The sequence below is a fragment of the Anser cygnoides genome, chromosome 4 (assembly GCF_040182565.1).
Source record: "Anser cygnoides isolate HZ-2024a breed goose chromosome 4, Taihu_goose_T2T_genome, whole genome shotgun sequence".
NCBI lineage: Eukaryota > Metazoa > Chordata > Aves > Anseriformes > Anatidae > Anser > Anser cygnoides.
The window spans coordinates 31327243-31346633 of record NC_089876.1 but is presented as its reverse complement, the minus strand read 5'-3'; the positions used below and the strand labels follow the sequence as shown (position 1 = coordinate 31346633).

Here is a 19391-nt window from a genome sequence, read left to right as displayed (position 1 = left end):
AAAGGGTAGCGAACTATCTGGAGTACCTCAGAAAAACAAACTTCAGTATCTTCAGAGCTTTCCTAGCGTAAGCTTGGTTTGCATGCAAATGACAGCATTAGGTCAATACCCTCGCCAAGAAATTGAGGGTGGTTGGGGGAGCACAGCTTTCTCAAGCTATGTGGAGAATGACAACAGTTTAAATGATGAAAAGCAGCGTCTGTTTATTTCTAAGAACAGTATTGAACAACTGATTTCCTGCTTTGTCACAAATGGCACATCTACCTGTAGAAATATTAATTGCATGGTACTATGTGGGAAGAGTATATCCCAAACTATTATAATTCCCTTTTGTTCATGAAATTTGATAATTAATTCAAAGCCATACTGTATATATCAGTTGCGGCTTCCCCCCCTCCCCGTTTATTCTAAATGCAAAGGGAGTTAAGCATGTCCAAATAGGTTATTTCCCTGCTTTGTATTGCATCTGGAAATGGCATTAGAAAATTGCTATCAAATATGGTGGGGCTACAATACTACTTTCCACAGAAAGACAAATGACTCAAGCATCTGTCATTGTTCCAGGTCCTCCCTACACTGCAATTCATAATGCAGCCCTTATTCACCGGTGAGCAAAGGGGGACAATATAGGAACTCCTAAGTTTCTTCCTGGGGATCTGGAGCTACTCTGATGTGAAAGAATCCCAGTGAATTCTATGGGCCTTCATATTGCCAAGCTAGATCAAGGGCTAAATCATTCATACTGAAACAAGTCTATAGTCTCATTGATTTAAATGCGACTATTCATGGGACTCAGTCTTCAGAGAAATAACAGAACCTGTTTTTACAGTAAAGGAATAAAATGCTTTATTCCTTCTTTATTTTGCACAAGATGCTTCATTATTTTTCTCCAAAAATAAACTAAGGAACAGTTCTCCCTCCACTGAAATAGCAATCAAAAAGCTAAGTCCTTTTTTGGAAGCAAGAGAATGAGATCTTCGGCTAATATAAACTGCTTGACTTACACTGAACTTCAAGCTACATTCTTTCCAAAGATCTCTGTTGCTGTGTCTCATCCAAATGTAAGTGCCTGCAAGGTCTCTTTTTAAATTTTTTAGATACAGCTTTGTGTTTATAAATGGACATGGAAAGCACTACAAAAATAATTCGTGCACAACAGTTTGTGGGGAGACAGGTGATATGGGAAGTGTTAAATGAGACAGGCATTTTTTTTTTCCCCTTGGAACCCTGCATGCTTTTTGACTATGTGCAGTGACAAATATGTTATTGTTTCTACTGGGTCTGGGTATGTAGCAACAAAAAGCACCAGCCAAGGGGTGAGTGCAAAAGGTGGCATTTAAAGGGAGAAAGGAGCTGAGTGTAAAACGGGTACATTTACTGACAGGCCAGCTCCAGAACAAGTAGTTTTGGCAAATGGAAGTACAGAAGGGCCAGTAACAGGATAGTATGCTATGCACATGATTTGATTTCATATAGCATTACACAAGAATACCTGCTAAAAATAACATACTACACACAAACAATTTAAATACAACAGGAAAGTTAAAGAATTCATAACCATTGGGTAAAATCACATCATTATGTGAGGGTAGAAAAAGACAAAGCTATGCATTTTCTTTTTTAAATCCTACAAGTTTCAGGTGACTTCTTCCTCCGAGTTAACAGAAATTTCCTATTACTTGCTTACACAGGGGCAGACTTGGCTGAAACTAAGCCAAGTGTCCATGACCACCTTTTTTAGTACAAGTCATTCTAATTTGTTTAGTTCTTTCTTTTCCTTACATTCCATCCTCTTTATCTCTCAAGTTAGCTGTAGCAATATCATTTTTGTCCCATCCCTCTGGAAGAATAATCCATGACTGGTTGGAGAAGCAAAGCAGGCTGGCTGATACAGCAGTAAAATAAAAATCTTCATACCACAGAATGCAGTTCAAGAAAGCCATGCGTTCTTGCTCTGCTTTACATAGGGCAAAATGCCAGCACTTGGAATAACGTGCACTTGGCTTGACCCACAGGTTATTGGAAGACTTTTGCCTGGGCTGGATTTTGGATCAGGCTCCTTGTGACTAACTTTTGGCTTAAACCTCAGGATTGAGTTCCATGGAAAATTAAGTCAGGGAACTGGACAGAAATTTCAAGGCCAGAAATTGTTTTGAAGAGTATCCCAGGTTTAACATACTAATCCAAGTCTTATGAACTCTTCGTAGATTTGACTGTGCCAACGTGCAGAAGTTTTACATGGTTCACGATAATGTCCTACAAAGTCAGGCACATGCAAATCCAATCTGTAGCTGTGCATGTGCATCTTCTAGGTACAGGCATTTGTTTTAATATATTCCTCACTGAAACAGCATTCTGAAACCCATTTCTGTTTCCTTATTTGCGACAGGTACTGAAGCAATCATGCACTGAAGTTTTATATTTGGAACCATCCAGTGTCTGTGTGGGAGGTAAGTTTTTATCATTGTAAAATTACTATAGGACTGATATCTGTATTTTATTCAAAGGAAAACCCCACAGGTCATCTAGGAAACAAGCAATTCTACCTAAAAATCCCTTAGGGAATTCAAAGTAAATCAGATTCTTCTCTACTGGATCATTTTTCTCCTCAGGAGCTGTCTTCCAAGGCCTGCTCTTACAGTTTAGTTTGTACATAAACTTTGAGACACTTAATCTCCCGCTGTGCCATTAGTCATGCTCTGCACTTACCCTTGTATTCAAAGCAATGATACATTTTGTGACACTCAAATTCTTACCTGTGGTCACAGAGTCAAGTTCTGGGAATCCTGATAATTTAAGTCCAAATAAACACGAGAATATTTCTAGTGCCCTGAATCTGTAGAGTATGATCAATAAAGCATTTGACTGTTTTGGTACAGCATGAGGTAACATTTACATAGAAGACTTACACTAAATTGTAAGGGCTTGTCTTCTCTCTAGTTTCACATTTCATGCATACTTTGAAACCAAACAAAATAAGGTGGTTGCAACATCTCTGTATTTTGATGTCTTTTAAAAACATAAATCATCTCAATGAAATCAGTGACCTTAGTAAACAAACTCTTTTCCCTCCTCCTCTGCAAAACACACAAATAGTATGGCCCTTACACAACTTCTGGAGAACTAGTTCCGAGAAGGAGAGACAGAAGAGAACATTTTAAGTGGACCTGCTCAGAATCTAGAGAGTCTTCCTATGAGATGCCCAGACTCCTTATTTATCCAAATACTCAATGGGAAGCTTTCCTCATGTGCAACTGAGATGCAGGAAATTCACTTACACAGGTCCTGTTGCTAGTCAGAATCAAATTCAGTTGATACTGATTCAGGAACAGTTCTTTTTATTTTTCCTGTAATGACTTAACAGAAGAGCGAGGTACTAGGAGTCAAAGAATGTGTTCTGGGTTTGAATCATTGCTGAGCTTCATTTATTGCTAGCTGTATTGAAATTCTCCCCTTCTAAATTTAGTCCTTATTGCAGCACAGTGAGGACAGGTGATTGTTTATTTTTCCTCTCCAGAGGAGTTCCAAGTTGTTCTTAGAGGAAGTGGCTTAACCCTTGGTGGAAGAACCGATGGCATTACTTGCACCTACCAAGTGAACGGAACTACCATCCGTAAGTACTGAGTTTGGGATCGTCTGCCTTCATATTTCTTCATAAGTGATTTCCCTCTCCCCATCATCGCCTCAGTTAATTCAAGTCTTAAGAGAAAGGTGTAGATGAAAGAAAAACAGGAAAGCTCTGAGGATTAGTAAGAGAATGCAGGTTGGTTCACATCTCACACTGTGGTTTGAACTTGCCACCAATGACCATTAACTGTAAACTGTGACCAGTGTTTGACCACATGAAATAACACAATCCATGCATTTTGACATAGTTCATTTGTTTAGCTTTCTTTAGCAGCATTCTTTTCCAGCAATGATGCTCAGTGCAGCCAGATCCCTATCTGGATAGAAACTTCCTGACATGCAGAAAGGAATTCCTTTTCAAAGTGAACATGGTGTCTTCTACAGGCACTTTGCCTGTAGCTTTGTGTTTCCCAGAGAAGTGATTCCTAATCATCAGAGTTGTTTGTTTTAATTAGCATTCACCTTTGGTCAGATGTTGTAATCCTTAGTTCTTCCTCTGTCAAAATATTGTCTTTTGTGAAATTCTTCTGAGCAGAGGGCTTCAGAAGTTAGAGGAACTCCAAAAACATAACACAAACTATTTGCTTATCTTATTAAGAATCTCGATGGACAATATCATCTTAGGCAAAATTTTCAGGAATTGGTTCTCTGTTGCTCAGTGCATTAACTTACAACAGGGCAGAGGAAATGTCAGGCCAGGATTTGGATTAGTCCTAGTCTGCTGCTCTATTCCCTGAACTAACAGGGAGATGATGGTGGAAAAATATACCATTAACAGAAACCTCTGCCATTTTTGATATCCAGAAACGGGACAGCTAGTAGAATTACATCCAATTCTTGCTCTGAGCAGTGTGCCTTAGAAGCAAGCCAGACTGGAAAAATGACAAAAAATGGACCTGTAGAAAAAAAAACTTTTTTCCCCCTACTAATGTCTGATTTTTGTATTAGCTTGTCTTGAATTCCTATCCTATTCAACCTGTGTTTCCAGTGTACTTTCTTCCAATTTCTCTCGCCTGTTAAAGATTTTCTGAAGCAGTTTGAAAGAATAAGAGAATAGCATGGTTCTGGATAAAGGCAGCTTGTGTAAATATTTTTGTTTCAATTTCCCTTCTGTTTCAATTGAAATTGTCACCTTTGTTCCCCATATTAAGCTATCGCTTGTTTATTTACACTTGCTTTATGGTTTAGCTTTATAGAACTAGAATTTGAAACGTGACTGAATTACTATAGTTGTATTCATTATCCTGGTGTACCTTTCTTACTTGGAGAAGTGGGTAAACAGGCCTAGTTCTAGGTGAAAAAAGTTGATTTCACACTAGTTAGAGTCAATAGGGGAGATATCAGTAACATGACTAAGATAGTGACAAATTTACATTTAGGTGTCTGGTTTGCAAGTCAGAAGTTCCCCAGTTCTATTCCTAGTTTGCTTCTGACTTGTTTACTATAAGCAGTTCCCCTCAGTCAACCTCAGTCCGTCCATCTGGGCAACGAAAATAATAGCACATACCTTCTTCACATGAGTGTTTTGAGGCTCACATCCATATGGTTAAGTCCATAGTGGTATTTGTGTGTTCAAGATCTTCAGGAGTCCCATAAGGTATGGCTGAAGATAGGGACCTACAGGACGCAAGAGAGAAGGATGCAGTTATTTTTCATAAGTATCACAAACGTAAGCCTCCCCTGTCCTGCTAGTGGTTGCTGCTATTGTAACAACAGTTTTGGAATTAATTAGTAGCATTGCTACCAGCATACAGCAAACAGGCTTACAGTACTTAATGATTGCTAGGTTGTACTGCTACTCAAATCAGGGCCTGTGGTGCCAAAACCAGCCTCTAGCTACCTGGATTTTGATCTGCTGCACATTCAGAGTGGGCTGTGAATGCACCGTGGAGCATTCAGCAGAAGCTGGCACAGATGAGCAGAAGTCAAGAGAACACACACTAAGGAAGGACTGAAAAAGTGCATTTCTTACATTTACCAGAAAGGAGGCATGGTCAAAGCTGACAATTTTTTGTAATAGTAAATAGTAGTCTTGGCTTTCCAAATCCACTGAGAAGAGACCAAGAGGCAACAGGCCTAAAATTCTGCAGCAGCTCTAGCTTAGTTATTAGAACAATTCTCTTTGTAAACATTTCTCAGGTCTGGAGTAGGTTACCTAGAAAGCCTTTTAAAAGCTTAGATAAGTGTCACTGAAAAATGCATGAACCGCATTGCGTTCTTTAAATGACCTTTAAGAGTGTTTTCTGACTTTGGTGCCTCTGATTCCCTGATCATGTAGTCATTTAAAGCTGTACAGAGCATGTGTCTGCTTTGAGATGGTAGAAATAGCTACACTTGGACAGGATGAAGCCCCCAAATACTTGCTAGCATCTGATGTGAGAATTTCCAAGTAGATCTCTGGGCTGCTTTTCCTTTTCTTGGCTTCAGTAAAGGGTGCGCTAAAGCACACAAAGGGAAGGGAATGGCATAGTGATGTATTATTATATGTTGCAGCATAAAAACACAATCTGCTGCATGGGGTCTTGCCAAAGGCCTGCTGCAACCCACCAAGCTTCTTGTCTTCAGCAATGGACAACAGCAAATGTTTACCGAACAGTACAGGGAGGTAATAGGGAAGTTTGATGCCATTCTTCCTCTGATATACAAGCTGTCTCTGCAGCTCTGTGCTGGGCTGCAAGCAGTTTCCTCTCGAGAGGGACTAAATGAGAAGGGTTGGAAGGGCTCTGAGCTCTAGTGCAAGGAAGAAGGTGCTCCCAAGAAAAAGAAAATTGTTCCAATGCTGTGTTCTCCTGTACAGAAAAACCGGTGTGCTCTCAGCGGAGCCCTCACCGTGAGCCTGTAATGGAGGACACTGTGACAGTTCCCCTTACTGATAGCCTGGGCTCGTCTTTGAGACCAGCCTCAGAGCCAACCTTTTTGTCTGTTCTTCAGGTTTTGAAAGATACATTTGGCATGTTTCTCTTTCTGCATTTATAAAGAACCATTACCAAATGCTGGAAAGGAAACCTGCCAAATGTAGCTGTGGAATAGAAAAATAATCTATGAAACATACCATTAAGACAAAAACATATGGCAATGTGCTAATCCCTCTTCCCCACCTCACAACTAGCCTCAAATCTAGGCCAAGCAGTCAGTGCAGATTATAGCACATGAGAAAAGCTCATTTATGCTAACAGCTCCTCCTTCAGCTGCCCCTGAACTACTTGCATGTCTGCCTTCTCCCTGAGTGCAGGACCGAGTCATCTCCAAGTTCATCTCACAGATCATTCATCTCCCCTCCCTGCCAAATCAGGAACTAGTCCGTGCTTGCAGGAGCAGCTCCAGTACAGAAATTAACACTTCTATGGGGAAGCTGGGAGGACAATGTGGACATGAACAGACTTTTTCCCAGTTTACCAAAGAAATGAGATAAAAGAGCTCCCTTCAGCAAATACAGTATCCACTGTGTACAGGGTTTTTCTTGTTTGACCCCTTGGTCACTTTCTCGATGCCCTCCAAGCTTACTGCTGTCTTCTGCTACCCAGTTGCAGGGTGGAACTTTATTTCTCTCCTCTGCTTTTCACAGCTACAGAAAAGGAGTGTTCTGCTGGACACACTGCTCTACAAATAAACGTCTATCACCTTTGCAAGCACTGAGACACCAAAAAGCATGAGAAACACTTGAGAAAACACTCGAGAAAACACTCCAGTCTCAACTGATAGAACAGTCATTAACTCAAATCCTGTGTTGACCTCACTTAGAAACCAACACACACCTTTCAAATATAAGGAAAGCCTAAATGATGTTCTCCTCAAACAAAAAAAGGCCTTGATTCTAAGCAAACATTTCTCTGCAAGAACATGATCTGACATACATTAAGCAAGCAATATGACATGAGCTCAGATTTAAAGTTAGCTCTGGGTTTGTGTATGCCCTTCACAAAGTATGAGTTTGAAAAAAGCAGCTTTCTTCCTAACTTGGGCTTGCCTTGCTTGCAAGTTCCAGACAACCCATCCCATTTTGCAGTATGCTGGGTACTAGTTTGGACTTCATAGCACCGTTACATATCACTGTCTCAATTAAACAGTACAGTATATTCATCTCATGTGATTTGTTTTGCAGATGAAAAACCCAAAAAGGTGGAATCAGAGTTTTTGCTGTGCCCTGCACCAATCCTATACAGAAGTGGCCAGTAAGTACTTGAAACAAACGTCATCCTATGTTTTGCTAGCATTGGACCCATTATTGCTGATGTTAATCATGTGGGCTTTTAGCTAGAGGCAGTCTTTTTATGGGGGACTGTTTTTGTGTATTTTTTTCATTCTTGTGTTATTTCCCTGGTGTATTTTCCAGCTTTAGAATGGGCTTTAAATAGTCATCTGTGACCAAAGCAATTTGGACAGTGCCTTAAAAATGAATATTCAGCCAGTTTATTCAACACTGAAAAGGTCTGGCTTGTCGTAAGTTTTATGCAGATTAGCTGCTTTATCAGGGCATAATACGCTCTCTTCTGGATCATCTTTAGGCTCATTGTTAAACAGATTACATTATCACTGACACTTACAAGCTATTATTAAAGTTATGTGTCAAGATGTGTACCACTGCTCAACATGTAATGATAAAACGAGGCACTAATTTAACAACGGCAGCAATCTCATAACAGCACCATGGCTAAACCGCAGTTCCAGCCTTATTCTAAGTGTCACTGGCCATGGCTGCAGATTACTTCTGTCCCTTGGAGAGCTAATTCTTCCCTCCTCCTCTCAAATTCAGACACGTCCAAGGCTTTTAGAACCACTTCAGCTTCATTGTTCAGATTTATGAGATAGCAGCATGAAATAAAAAATTCTCTAAGCTAATCACAAGTGAAAAAACTGCATGTCAGATCTTGGCCCTGTGGGAGGGAGAAGGCTGTTTACTTTCTCAGTTTTGCAAGTAGGTCTTCTCAAGTAATTATTTGGGATGAGGTTTTAATATTTTTAAGTTTTGCTACAGCTTTGCATTGTCAATTTTTGTGAGAGTTCTTAGCTGTTGAAGAACTAAGCATATTGCTTAGATTTTGAGTAATTCCCTTTCTGAATTAAGCAATAATCAACAACCTCAGTTGCTGCAAGACTGATAGCAAAACCCCAATTGCACATCTGTTTTGTGCATTAAATGGCAACTGGGAGGAGAAAAGTTGGGAAGCAGCAGAAGGAAAAGCTTCAGTGAATAACCCCGGTGGAAGAAAGCGGGGTGAAGCACTGTGGAGGAGCTGCACTGTAGTCTCCATGCAGCAGCCAAAGCTCATCTCTGGGGAGCGAGCACTGTTTTAGAGCAATGCAGGAAATCAGCATGGAGGGAAGTTACGTGGGAGAGCAGAGGAGGGGGATGAGTTTTTCATTCCATTATGTTTTCCTGATACTGAAGTTGCCTTTAACACAGCTATGCAAAATGTTGATCTCAACCTTAGCACTAACTCCTGCAGCACAATTTGCTATTACATTACACTGTGCAGTTACACTGGTTTTGATGGAGCTGGGCTGCAAGCTGTCGTGTGACTGTTGTACAACAAACAGCTGTAGCAAACTGCTGTCTTAGCTAAAACAAATCAGCACCATGTGCAGCTGTGAGACCTAATTTTATCATGAGGAAGATATAAATCAGTCATGTTAAGAACTCCTCCTCTCCATGCTAAGTGTTTCATGGGAGTTACACGACCTTAAAACAGCAGATTAGGCCCCAAGTACTAAACACCCCAAAACCTGAAGCTTTAAGTGAAACCATTTCATAAAATGAAAGCATAGCACAGTCTGAGAGCCTGTAAACAGCCTGTCTTGCCAAATGAATGTGAAATGTATGGCATATTTATCTGTATAGATTAAAGCACTATAGAAGTTACTTGAACATGCTGCCTTTTCCTTGTTCTGTGACATGTTACTGAAATGGACAACCCATAATGTAAGTAAAGTCTAGATGAAGCACCTATTTACAGCATGTTTGTTCTCAGCACTGTTTATAAGAACACATGAACACCACACATGAAGTTGTGCAGCTTCACAGAAAAACATTTTTCAAAACTTGCCATGTAAAACAGTTCCACAATCTTATTTTGTAATTACAGCTTTGGCCCGGAGATAAACAATTTGCTGTGCAGAAGAGTGACAGCTATGAAAGATATGTACATACTTGAACTCTTGACTTTCCATTGGCACAGCTCAGACTATTGCTGGATAACTCCCAGTAATTCCTCATGTAGTGGAGCTAATATTAGTTGCTAATGTAGCAACAACCAGTCTGCTCATTTTCTAGTGCTCTTTTTAGCGGAGTTAAATACAACACAAGCAGACAAAGTTAGCGTTGTGATTCTTAAACCTGTAGTTTTCTTTCTGCGTAAACAGGAAAGACTCACATAATGGGTTTAATTATATTTTTGTCATTTGAGACTCTTTGAGAGTGATTGATTAGCAGTTTTCAAATGCAGAACAATAAAAGCCTGTGTGGAATAGGTAAGATCCCTGGACTGGTGCCATTGTGTATTTATACTTGGTTTCCAGCTGCTGGCTGTGTTTAGTTAGGAGCCTCCAAAATACCATCTGTAGATTAATAACTAAGCTTTCTTTTCAAACCGTTTTCATAGTACCATGCAGGAGATTGATGTGGTAACTTTACATTATGTTACAACATGACTGTGCTGCTTGTGCTACTTAAAATACCTTCTTGACATGCCACTTCCAGGGTGCAAAATTACATTGTTCTCTTAAAAAGAGATCTCTTCTACAAGACTCCTGACTAGTTGGCAGACAATAATTACTTGTGAGTTCTACATAAGCAAGTTATGCATTATACAAAATTGAAATGTTAAAACAGTACAGAATGGAGAAATCTCTTGTACACTATGGGATGACAAAAACCCAAGGAAGGTTAATTGCTTTGCTTCATATAGTGAGAAATATCTTAGATACTGTGAGGGCAACTGTAATATTAGAACCAAACCAGTGTGCAAAAAGGACCCATTTTCCTGCACTGACAACTGAAGAGCACTATATTTTGAGGATCTTGCAGGACAATTGAGAAAATGAGTTCCTCTTTATAGCTAAGGCTGGACTTCGCTGTCCTGCCACAGCTTCAAGGGAATCAAACTAGATCAGAGCATTTCTTCTATAAAAATTACTTGAGAGGTTTCTGTAGTCATTGTACTTCAGAAAGTAAAGAGTCCTTTTTTTTCTCTGCAGCAACAGTACACAAAAAGCTTGAGAAAAATACTTTCTTACACTACCACCATGGCTTTTGTTCTAGTCCTTTTGCTCTAAGTTCTTGGAGTTCACACTCTGAAAAATATATCTGTAGACTTAACTCCAGTAACTGACAGCTTCTATTCCTCTCAACCACTTGTAAAGCCTCCTCTGGCTTCAGTGCAAAGACTATCTGGACAAGATAATTCTAATTCCTAAACATTTACAAATCCTTCTTTCTTGGTGCAAACAATACAAGTATTTAAACTACCACAACACATTTCAGTGAAATACTTTGTACTATAATTTACACATCTACCTGTTAACTACCTCAATTTTTTCTTTAAACTGGTTTCTTGTTGGCGTATTACATTGAGATTTTTGGATTAGCTGGCTCTTACTGCTAAAATCCAGTTTAATGTTTTCATGCAGATAGTCACATAAACAATGCAAAATGTAGGCTTGGTCTCTGCTAGGAAAAAACATCTTCGAAATGAACCGACAGGCTGAGAAATAATCATTGTTCCTAAAATAGTTTGGAGAAGTTCAGAAGAGTTTTTCAAAATGCACATGCATTGTGGCTGACCAGCTTCATGCATCCTTGCACTTGAATTCATACAAAGTATTTGCTTTAAGATTAGCTGACAAAAGCAAAGTGAGCATTTACCCCTGACAAGATACATAAGCTTCTTGTACCTTGAAACATACTAAATCTGTTTGAACTAATGTACAAAAAGTTTACCTGTTTCAAAGAGACCAGCAGAAGAGTGGACATTGGGTCAAGCGGGATCATTGCTTTCAATTAACTATCACACCACCTCCCTTCATCTCTGAATTGAGTGACTTGTTAACACCTTTCCAGTGAAGTAGCACTTGACCATATAATCTGAAGTAGGCAGTACAATTGCTTTTGGGTTTGTAAGCTTTAGGAATAACAAACAAAAAGAAATAACCCAAACAAACCTGAGTGCAAGTGAGACCATGCTGAGAGCTGCCTTGAGTTTGTGATGAGGTCACATGCAGAGGACAGCCTGCATTACTAGTCTTGAACAACCTTACTTGCCCTCTGTTCAAATCATGTTGGCTTCAGTTTGCGTATATCCTTTCCTACATCCTGTCCAACATGAGCAGCTGGTGGTGCTTAAGGAGCGAGGACTGAACTTGAGTTATTTTTTGTGGTAGGAATAAGAAAATACCATGCTTGTGTCCCACAGTTCTCCACTGCTTCCAGATTCAAATTATCTGACTGAAGTTCAGTCTCCGACGTGCAGTTCACTTCAAGCAAAGCATACAAGTGTGCATGAGAGAATCTGTTAAAGATCATCAGTTGTTTTTTTTACATATTGCTAGTAGTAAAAGCTCCTGGAAAAAAGCACAAGTTGACAAGTTTTGCAGTAACTTTAAATGTACTTCCTATCCATACTTGCAGTAAGGAGTCACAGGGGGAAAATAGAACTTAATTGAGCAAGTTTTACGAGAGTCTGAAGTTAATTGGAGAATCATATAGCTCAGACTCACAACTGTAAGAAAACATAAGAAATTTTGTCCTAGAACAAAAACACAGGGGGAAGTGGTCTCTAGGACTGAGGACATGGATTTATGTTTCTGAGCTGCAAATACCACCTTGAAACAAGCTTTCAGCTGGCTGTTAACCAGACTTCTCACAGGAGGAGCCTGTGTCATTCCAGCCTTTGTTCCTCCTGTTGAAGAACAGCTGCTTGGCTCATCCTGCACTCCCTTGTCAGTGGGATGGCAGCTCAGCAGGAGCAGCACGTTGTGGTTTCTACACTGGTATTTCTCAGGTCTTTAGATTTTAATCTTTTTTGGTTTATCACTCCTTCACTTTTGATCCTGTCTTCGCAATTCAGGTGCTTTCCTTAGCCTTTAAGAATAAAAAATGAGGGAACAAAATCTCATTACATAGTACTTTCAGCCTTTCCACTAACAGGTTTCATGACCTAGCTTAGGTACCTACTACATCTATGTCTTCCTCTTTGCAAGTTTCAACTTCTCTCTAGACAAGAGAACTGACTTGTTTTCCTGTTTCACTTTCAGAGAAATCAATTCTTTTCCACTGCAGGAATTGCCATGATGTCCAGTAATGCTATCTGCCCGTTTGTACTTGACAGTTCACATTACCTGCCCTCAGCCTATTTTCATCTGAGCTACTGCTTAAACAAGCTCCATTTTTATCCCTTTTGGTAGCCTGTGACAGTCTGAATGCAGGCAAAATTTTTTTCTTGCTGCCCCAAATTTCAGTGGTATAATTTTCATCTCTGAGCTACAGATTTAAGACAGAATGAGCTGCTCCACTTGTTGCTGTCAATCACATGCAGGGCTGAGGACAATGGGAATTAACCACAAGCTTGAAGTTGGACATGGCTTTGAGAACCTCTCTCAATAGGGCCTTAAGGGAAGCCAAAGTTGTATTCTGAAAGAGCTTGTAGCCCTGCGCAAACAGAGGAGTACACTTCCAAATCCAGGGCATTTCTTCCTAGAAGTTTGTGACAAATTCACATAAAAAGAGTTCGAAGTGAAACAAATACCACAGGGCTGTTTAAAAATTAATTGCAGTTTACAGGAAGTTGCTGCTCAGTACTTTAGGGGCCTTGATTATTATTTACTGTAGCTACATAGGAGAGAACTGAAGCTAGCTAGAAGCCCAGGAACTCATGCCCAAGCTCTCACTGATGCTCTTGCCTTCCTTCTCTGCCTCCATGGGAAACAACCTCTCAATTCTAAGATAAGCACTTGCTTCATGTTTACTTCAGGTGCTTTGAGTTAAAGATGTTTCCATTAAAGTAGGAAATTGCTATTTTGAGCCTTGTTTTCCAGTTTAAAAGGATCATTTTAATTAATTCCAGCACCAGATTTAAGAGGAAGAGCATGGAACCACGAAAACAGACACTGGAGATGAATGGATTGTGGTGCTCCATCCTGTAAATTACCTCATTTGGTTTTTAGACAGTTGCTCTCATTTGAGAGCAGCTGAAAGGTGTTCTCTGAAATGGCTGTCATGGCAGGCTGCTAACAAAGGATCCCAACAATTTCTTCCCCTCAGAGCATGTTATGCCTTCACTCCATCCACTGCATCTTGGGGCACGAACTTGAGAGCCATCATCTTAAAAATTGCTTTAAATTTTTATCCCTTTGGAAATGAGCATTTACATGGGCCAGATACGTTTTGAAGCTCATTACACAGGCAGAATGCCATGCAAGTGCCTGCATCTTCAGGGATATGTATAATACATGCGAAAGCAGTGAAGCCATCCTTTTGCAAGTTTGACTTGACTGTACTTAGAAAAACTTTTTACACTTAATTTCCTTTTCTGCTCTGACACCTGTAGGTGCTAAACAACATCCACTTGCTTCCATCCACATGCTAGTACATTTGCAGTATTAAGAGGCAGCATTTTCCACCTAGTTAAATCAATTAGCTAAAGCATTGCATTTGATGCACAGTGATCAAATACCATAAATCTGTATTTTTACTGCAGCTCCCCTATAGGATGTCTACTTTCCCCCCTTTTTTCTGTGGTCTACGATGGCTCTAAAGAAGTATAGCAGTGTTCAAGTGATGCTGCGTAAGATGACTGATGTTTAGTATGTTTGCCTAATTAACTTCTGGCTAATAATTCTAACCCATTAAGTAGCTAGTTAGTATTTGTTTCGAATAAACACATCTGGTCCTGCAATGAGTGAAGGTTCTGCCTGTGCGTGGGTGACAGATGTGATGGTAGTTTCCCCAGTGCTCCCTTTTAAATAATTAACAGCACACTGGTGAAGTAGCTTTAGACAGACAGCCTCAAAGCCAGCTGTATAGTCTCAGAGCTGGATCTATGGACATGTGCCTCATCTCATTAGTCCACTCCATCTATTATGCTCCCTCTTCTTTAGTATTTCAAAAAGCTACGTGTAGCTCTAAGAAACATCCCTTTAAATAACTTTGGACTCTTGGCTTCTGTTCTGAAAGGCAGCAGAAGAAATAATGTGTCAGGCCACCCAAGGGGCAAATAGCGTTGAATTCACAAGCCTTGCAGATTGATCTCTTACCAAACAAAGGGCATTCGAAACAGTCCCGCCCTGGTGTTTCATTACTTGGAGTTGCTGGGCTAGGTTTGGAAACAACCTTCTTTTGAGGGAAACATCTTGTGTAGCTGACTCCTTTATGCCATCAATAGCATCCTAGACTGGAACAGCTGGTAGTTCTTATCTATCTCCAAAGGGAGAAAAACTATTATTAGTTACATGCAGAGGGATCATTCCTCTCAACTCAGCTGTCTTTTTTGATTTTTTTTCTTGTGGTGGTAGGGTTTTAAAGTTGCCTCCCCCCCCCACACACACAGGGGGAGGAATTAATAAATTAAACTGCAGTATATTTAGCAAAAGACTAATTTGCACAAAAATTAGTTCTTAAAAGTGAGACTCAAGTTCTTGCTCACCAAAGGGCAAGGTAAGATTTATTCCTAGTTCTGAGGGTCCATGAACCCTGCTCATTCTGTGTGGCTATGCCATCATGGTTAGCATGCAGCTGTCATTAGTTGTAGTGATACAGGCTCAGTTTGTGACCTTTGTTTTGTAAGGCATCAACAATAGCACAGCTGCCCTGCATAGCTGAGATCTCAAACCTGCAATTTGGCAAGAAGAACAGAACAAATTGGATAAATATACATAAACACATTGTGAAGGAAGGGAAAACAGAACAGAATGAACCAGCGCATCATCCTACAACTTGTTTGATAGGGATGATTTAAGTAGGCATATGGTATAGTTAAATGTGCTTTCAAAAACATTGGCCTGATTCTTCAAGCAAATATGAAATAAATATCTAAATTGAATGAGAGCTGATACAGTATCATTAGTTCTCTCAAAGGAGGCATATGAATGCCTTTGGAAATGTGTGCAAGTGGGGGCTGGGCGCGAACAGTATGCAAATTTACATTCCCACACAAAAGTATCATTAACTTATTGTTAAGATTACACAATTGTACTTCCCTCTAACACAACAATCATTGAAAAAAACAAGCAGGCAATGAGCTAATATTTAGACCTAACCCAGCACCCATTTTTAAATCTTATTAGTTTACTCTTGGCCTAACAAAGCACCACAGCCACTGTAATACCTCCCAGACACACAATTTGCATCCATCAGCCACACTGCCCACAGTGCACATATTCGAGAACCAGGAACCACTGCTGTGCTCATCCTACACAGTAACCTTTCAGCACTGTCTTATTTAGTAACTAGATAACAATCATAAGTTAAAATTAGCCTTTGTCTTTCAGCATTCCTTTTACCAGATGGAAAGAAAATATCAAGTAGGTAATACATGCAGAATTTCTTAGCTTATTACAAAAGACATCTAGGCATATATTTAAAATATGCTCTTCACAAGTCAGACCAGGTGTTCCCCCCCACATCAGGTGGGCACAGAATTTCACGTGGTCAATTTCAGTGCATTTCCAGAGTACATAAATAACTCTACAAAGTTACCTATTTCCTTCAGGAAAGCTTGTAATTTTGTTAAGTTCATTAATTTGAGCAGAATGTCAATTTGTTTGCCTTAAAGAGTACTGATAGAAGTTGTGTGAAACTTAGCTGAGAACCAGATGAAAGTAGTAATTACTGTCCTTCTCTGCAGCTATAGCTGCAAATTACTATTTAAAGGCATAGTCATGACTTACACTACCCCTTGTCTGAAAAATACAAAATTTTGGAAACCTGTAGGTACAGAAAGCAAGTGTTAAAGAATGTAAATTAGATGCAGATTCGCAGATTTGACTTGGGTATTTTTTAGAGTCATTTAAGAGGTGGGTGAATATTCCAGGGTGTTTGTTGACCATCATCTGTTCTCTCTCAAATTAAATTACATATTTACCTTCTTTATGTGATACTGTTAACTAAATAGAACCATCCTAATCTTTGTAACATACTAGGGTATTAGTTTAGCCATAAAACAAAATGAGTCATTAATGTAAGTGCTGGCTGATGAGTACTTAGCCACTCACAGGTGAGGCAGGCTCAAGCATGGGTTTAAGGACCTATCCTGGAAGCCTTGGCCCCAGCCTGGAAGCTCTATTACAAGGATATATTGTTTTAATAACACTTCATCTGGAGAAAGGGGAGTGATTAAAACTAAGATTAAATAAGACTTCTTAATTATTAGGTAGCCAATAGACAATGATACTTCACATTCAAGATAATACTAGTCCTCTGTATACAAAAGCACAGGCACACTAAACCCATGAGCTGTTCTCTCTCAGTAACTGGTTGCATAGCTGTACCTTAGGAGGAGCTTAATGACGGAGAACCAGCAGTCTGCAGTTCCAAAAAGAGGTACCAGCCAGCAGGATAATCACAAAGCTTTATTTAGCTTGCCAGTTTCTGGAATCCTTGTTGTCTTCCTTAAGCACAGTAGCTGAGTAGTTCTCAAAAGCTACAGAGATAACAACAGCCAACACTAAAGGAGAAGTCAGGCATCCTTGCTTCCTTTTAACTTTCCTGCATCCCTCATGTGACTTCATTGTGCTCCCTAATTGGAAGGGTGCAATCTCTAAATTAATCAGGTTTTTGTCACCTGTGTTCATTTCAGAGCATCTGTGCTCAGGTGATCAGAATTCTTCTTCAGCACAGATCTACTCATGGCTAATTAACCCTAGTGATTTGATATTAACATTATCTGTCAATGTAAGCAGCTCAACTTCCAATGATCACTGATTACTCACATGGTACAATCACCCCCCCCCCAACACACACACACCAAAAAAAAACAAACAAAAAAAAAACAACAAAAAAAACTGCTAGAGAAATGCGTTTAGGTAGTCAGGTAGGAGAAAAACAGAAGTACAGCTACATTAGGCCTAATGTCTGGTATAAATATTAACTTCTGAAAATATTTTAGAAATACATTTAGTTTGACACAATTAGATTATAATTGGAACTATTCACAGATGGAAACATCCTCAATGAATTGTATAGGCTAAATGCTTCCTAAGACATATGGATCTGATGTTAAGATCAGTAGTAATTTCTAATGCAGTCCTTCATGTTCCTCAATAGGGCACACAGTGTTCCCAGAGCATTAAGAAAGAGTGCGTGAGCAGAACTAAGTGCTTAATATTATTCAGTGGACATAGTATCCTGAGCTGAATTAATAGACTAATTTAACATAATAATGACATTTCATACCCTGTTACTGCAGGTTCCCATGATTCCATGAGATCACAACTAATGCATTGCTGGCTTCCAGCTCTTTCAGATTCACAAGCACTTCCCAGCAGTGAAATACTTATGTACCTCTGGACTTCCATCCCATGGAAAGCCAAACCCAAGTAGAGAGTATATTGAGCAGTGTGCTGAGAAAGCTAAGTAGTCCTGGGGTGGTAGGAGGGGATCCTAAGACAGTTGTAGCTTGATTTAATTTCAGTGCTAAGCTACATGAAGAAAGAAGTAGGAAATAAACATGAGTTTGTACTAATTTTTACCAAAAAACCACACACACAAAAAGACAATACTATAAAGATTTGCATACAGTAGAGGTCTTGATGGTCTCAGGAAAAAAAAAAATATATCATTTTTTTTATGCCTGTGTGGCTCATGGGAGAAAAACAATTGTGAGCATGTATCATAACTGCAGATTATTAACTGTCTCCGGTAAAATTCTCAGTGATTAAACAGTTTCCTATGCTTCCTAGGCATAATGACCCTTGGTACAGGGGAAATGCACAAAACATTTGGCAAGCAAAGTTTGTAACCCTGCTCCAAGGGAACTTACTGTGTCCATATGCAGCTGGGGCTTTTGATCTAGGAAGAGGACCAAAACCAGAAGCGTGGGCTTGAAATACCTTCCTGTCTGGCTTTGCGCTGCATCCTCCCACTGCAGGGATGTGGCCCTAGACTCAGCGTCAGTTCTGTAGTCCTGGAGTGTTTGTCAGTCAATGACAGGTGAAAGGACCTTCTGCGCTTCGGTTGGTAGGAATGCATGCCTAAGTACTAGTTGGATCCCCAGCAAATAATAGTGGCATGATAGAGGCCACTTCACCTGGCACAAAAATATTCAGTCCACCTGCTGAGATGAGGTCAGGATTGTTTGGCAATGGAGCTTTCCCTTCAAACTAAAACACAACATTGCACCAAATGAGGACATGTTTAGTCCTCTCTGAAAAGTGGTGAAGGATTAAAAATCTGTATGTGCTATGGTTGGTCACAGTGGGTTCCAGTTTCTCCATCCTTTGGATGACCAAAATAAAGTACGGTCACCTTAGCACCCCTTCGTCTTGTCAAAATGTTGTGCAGGAGATGAGAAATTACATAGGGGTAATGTGATGGGTGTACAAAAAACAATAGTTGAAGCAGACATTCCACCAAACCCCTCTCCTGCCACTGGTACTGATTTTCCAGTGTCTGATTTCTGTATATGTCCATATATGTAGATATGTATAGATGCATTTATACACACACGCACTCTTACTATTGGCGTACCAACATCAACTGTGTAATAAAACTACGTGCGATTCATGGAAGTAGTTGTTTTAATGGAATGCATGGCTAAATACTACTTAATACCCTT

General features: G+C 39.8%; 1 protein-coding gene and 1 long non-coding RNA gene across 5 annotated transcripts in view; one reads left to right on the top strand and one right to left on the bottom strand.

Moving 5' to 3' along the window:
- The window catches only part of LOC125179639 (uncharacterized), a 41643-nt gene extending 24087 nt beyond the window's left edge, over window positions 1-17556 (bottom strand). For 2 of the 4 annotated variants that reach the window (XR_010831387.1, XR_007167291.2), the window contains exons 1-4: window positions 17107-17556; window positions 14875-15034; window positions 11785-12183; window positions 5135-5244 (exon numbers count right to left, since the gene is read on the bottom strand). This is a non-coding gene — a long non-coding RNA (uncharacterized lncRNA). Of the gene's footprint in view, window positions 1-5134; window positions 5245-11784; window positions 12704-14874; window positions 15035-15263; window positions 15450-17106 lie in introns of all 4 variants that reach the window. The other 2 variants (XR_010831388.1, XR_007167290.2) reach the window with 2 other exon arrangements.
- The window catches only part of ANTXR2 (ANTXR cell adhesion molecule 2), a 112368-nt gene that overhangs the window by 26490 nt on the left and 66487 nt on the right, over window positions 1-19391 (top strand). The window contains exons 8-10 of the mRNA XM_048074492.2: window positions 2390-2450; window positions 3518-3613; window positions 7730-7799. Coding sequence (XP_047930449.1) covers window positions 2390-2450; window positions 3518-3613; window positions 7730-7799 — 227 coding nt within the window. The remainder of the gene's footprint in view (window positions 1-2389; window positions 2451-3517; window positions 3614-7729; window positions 7800-19391) is intronic.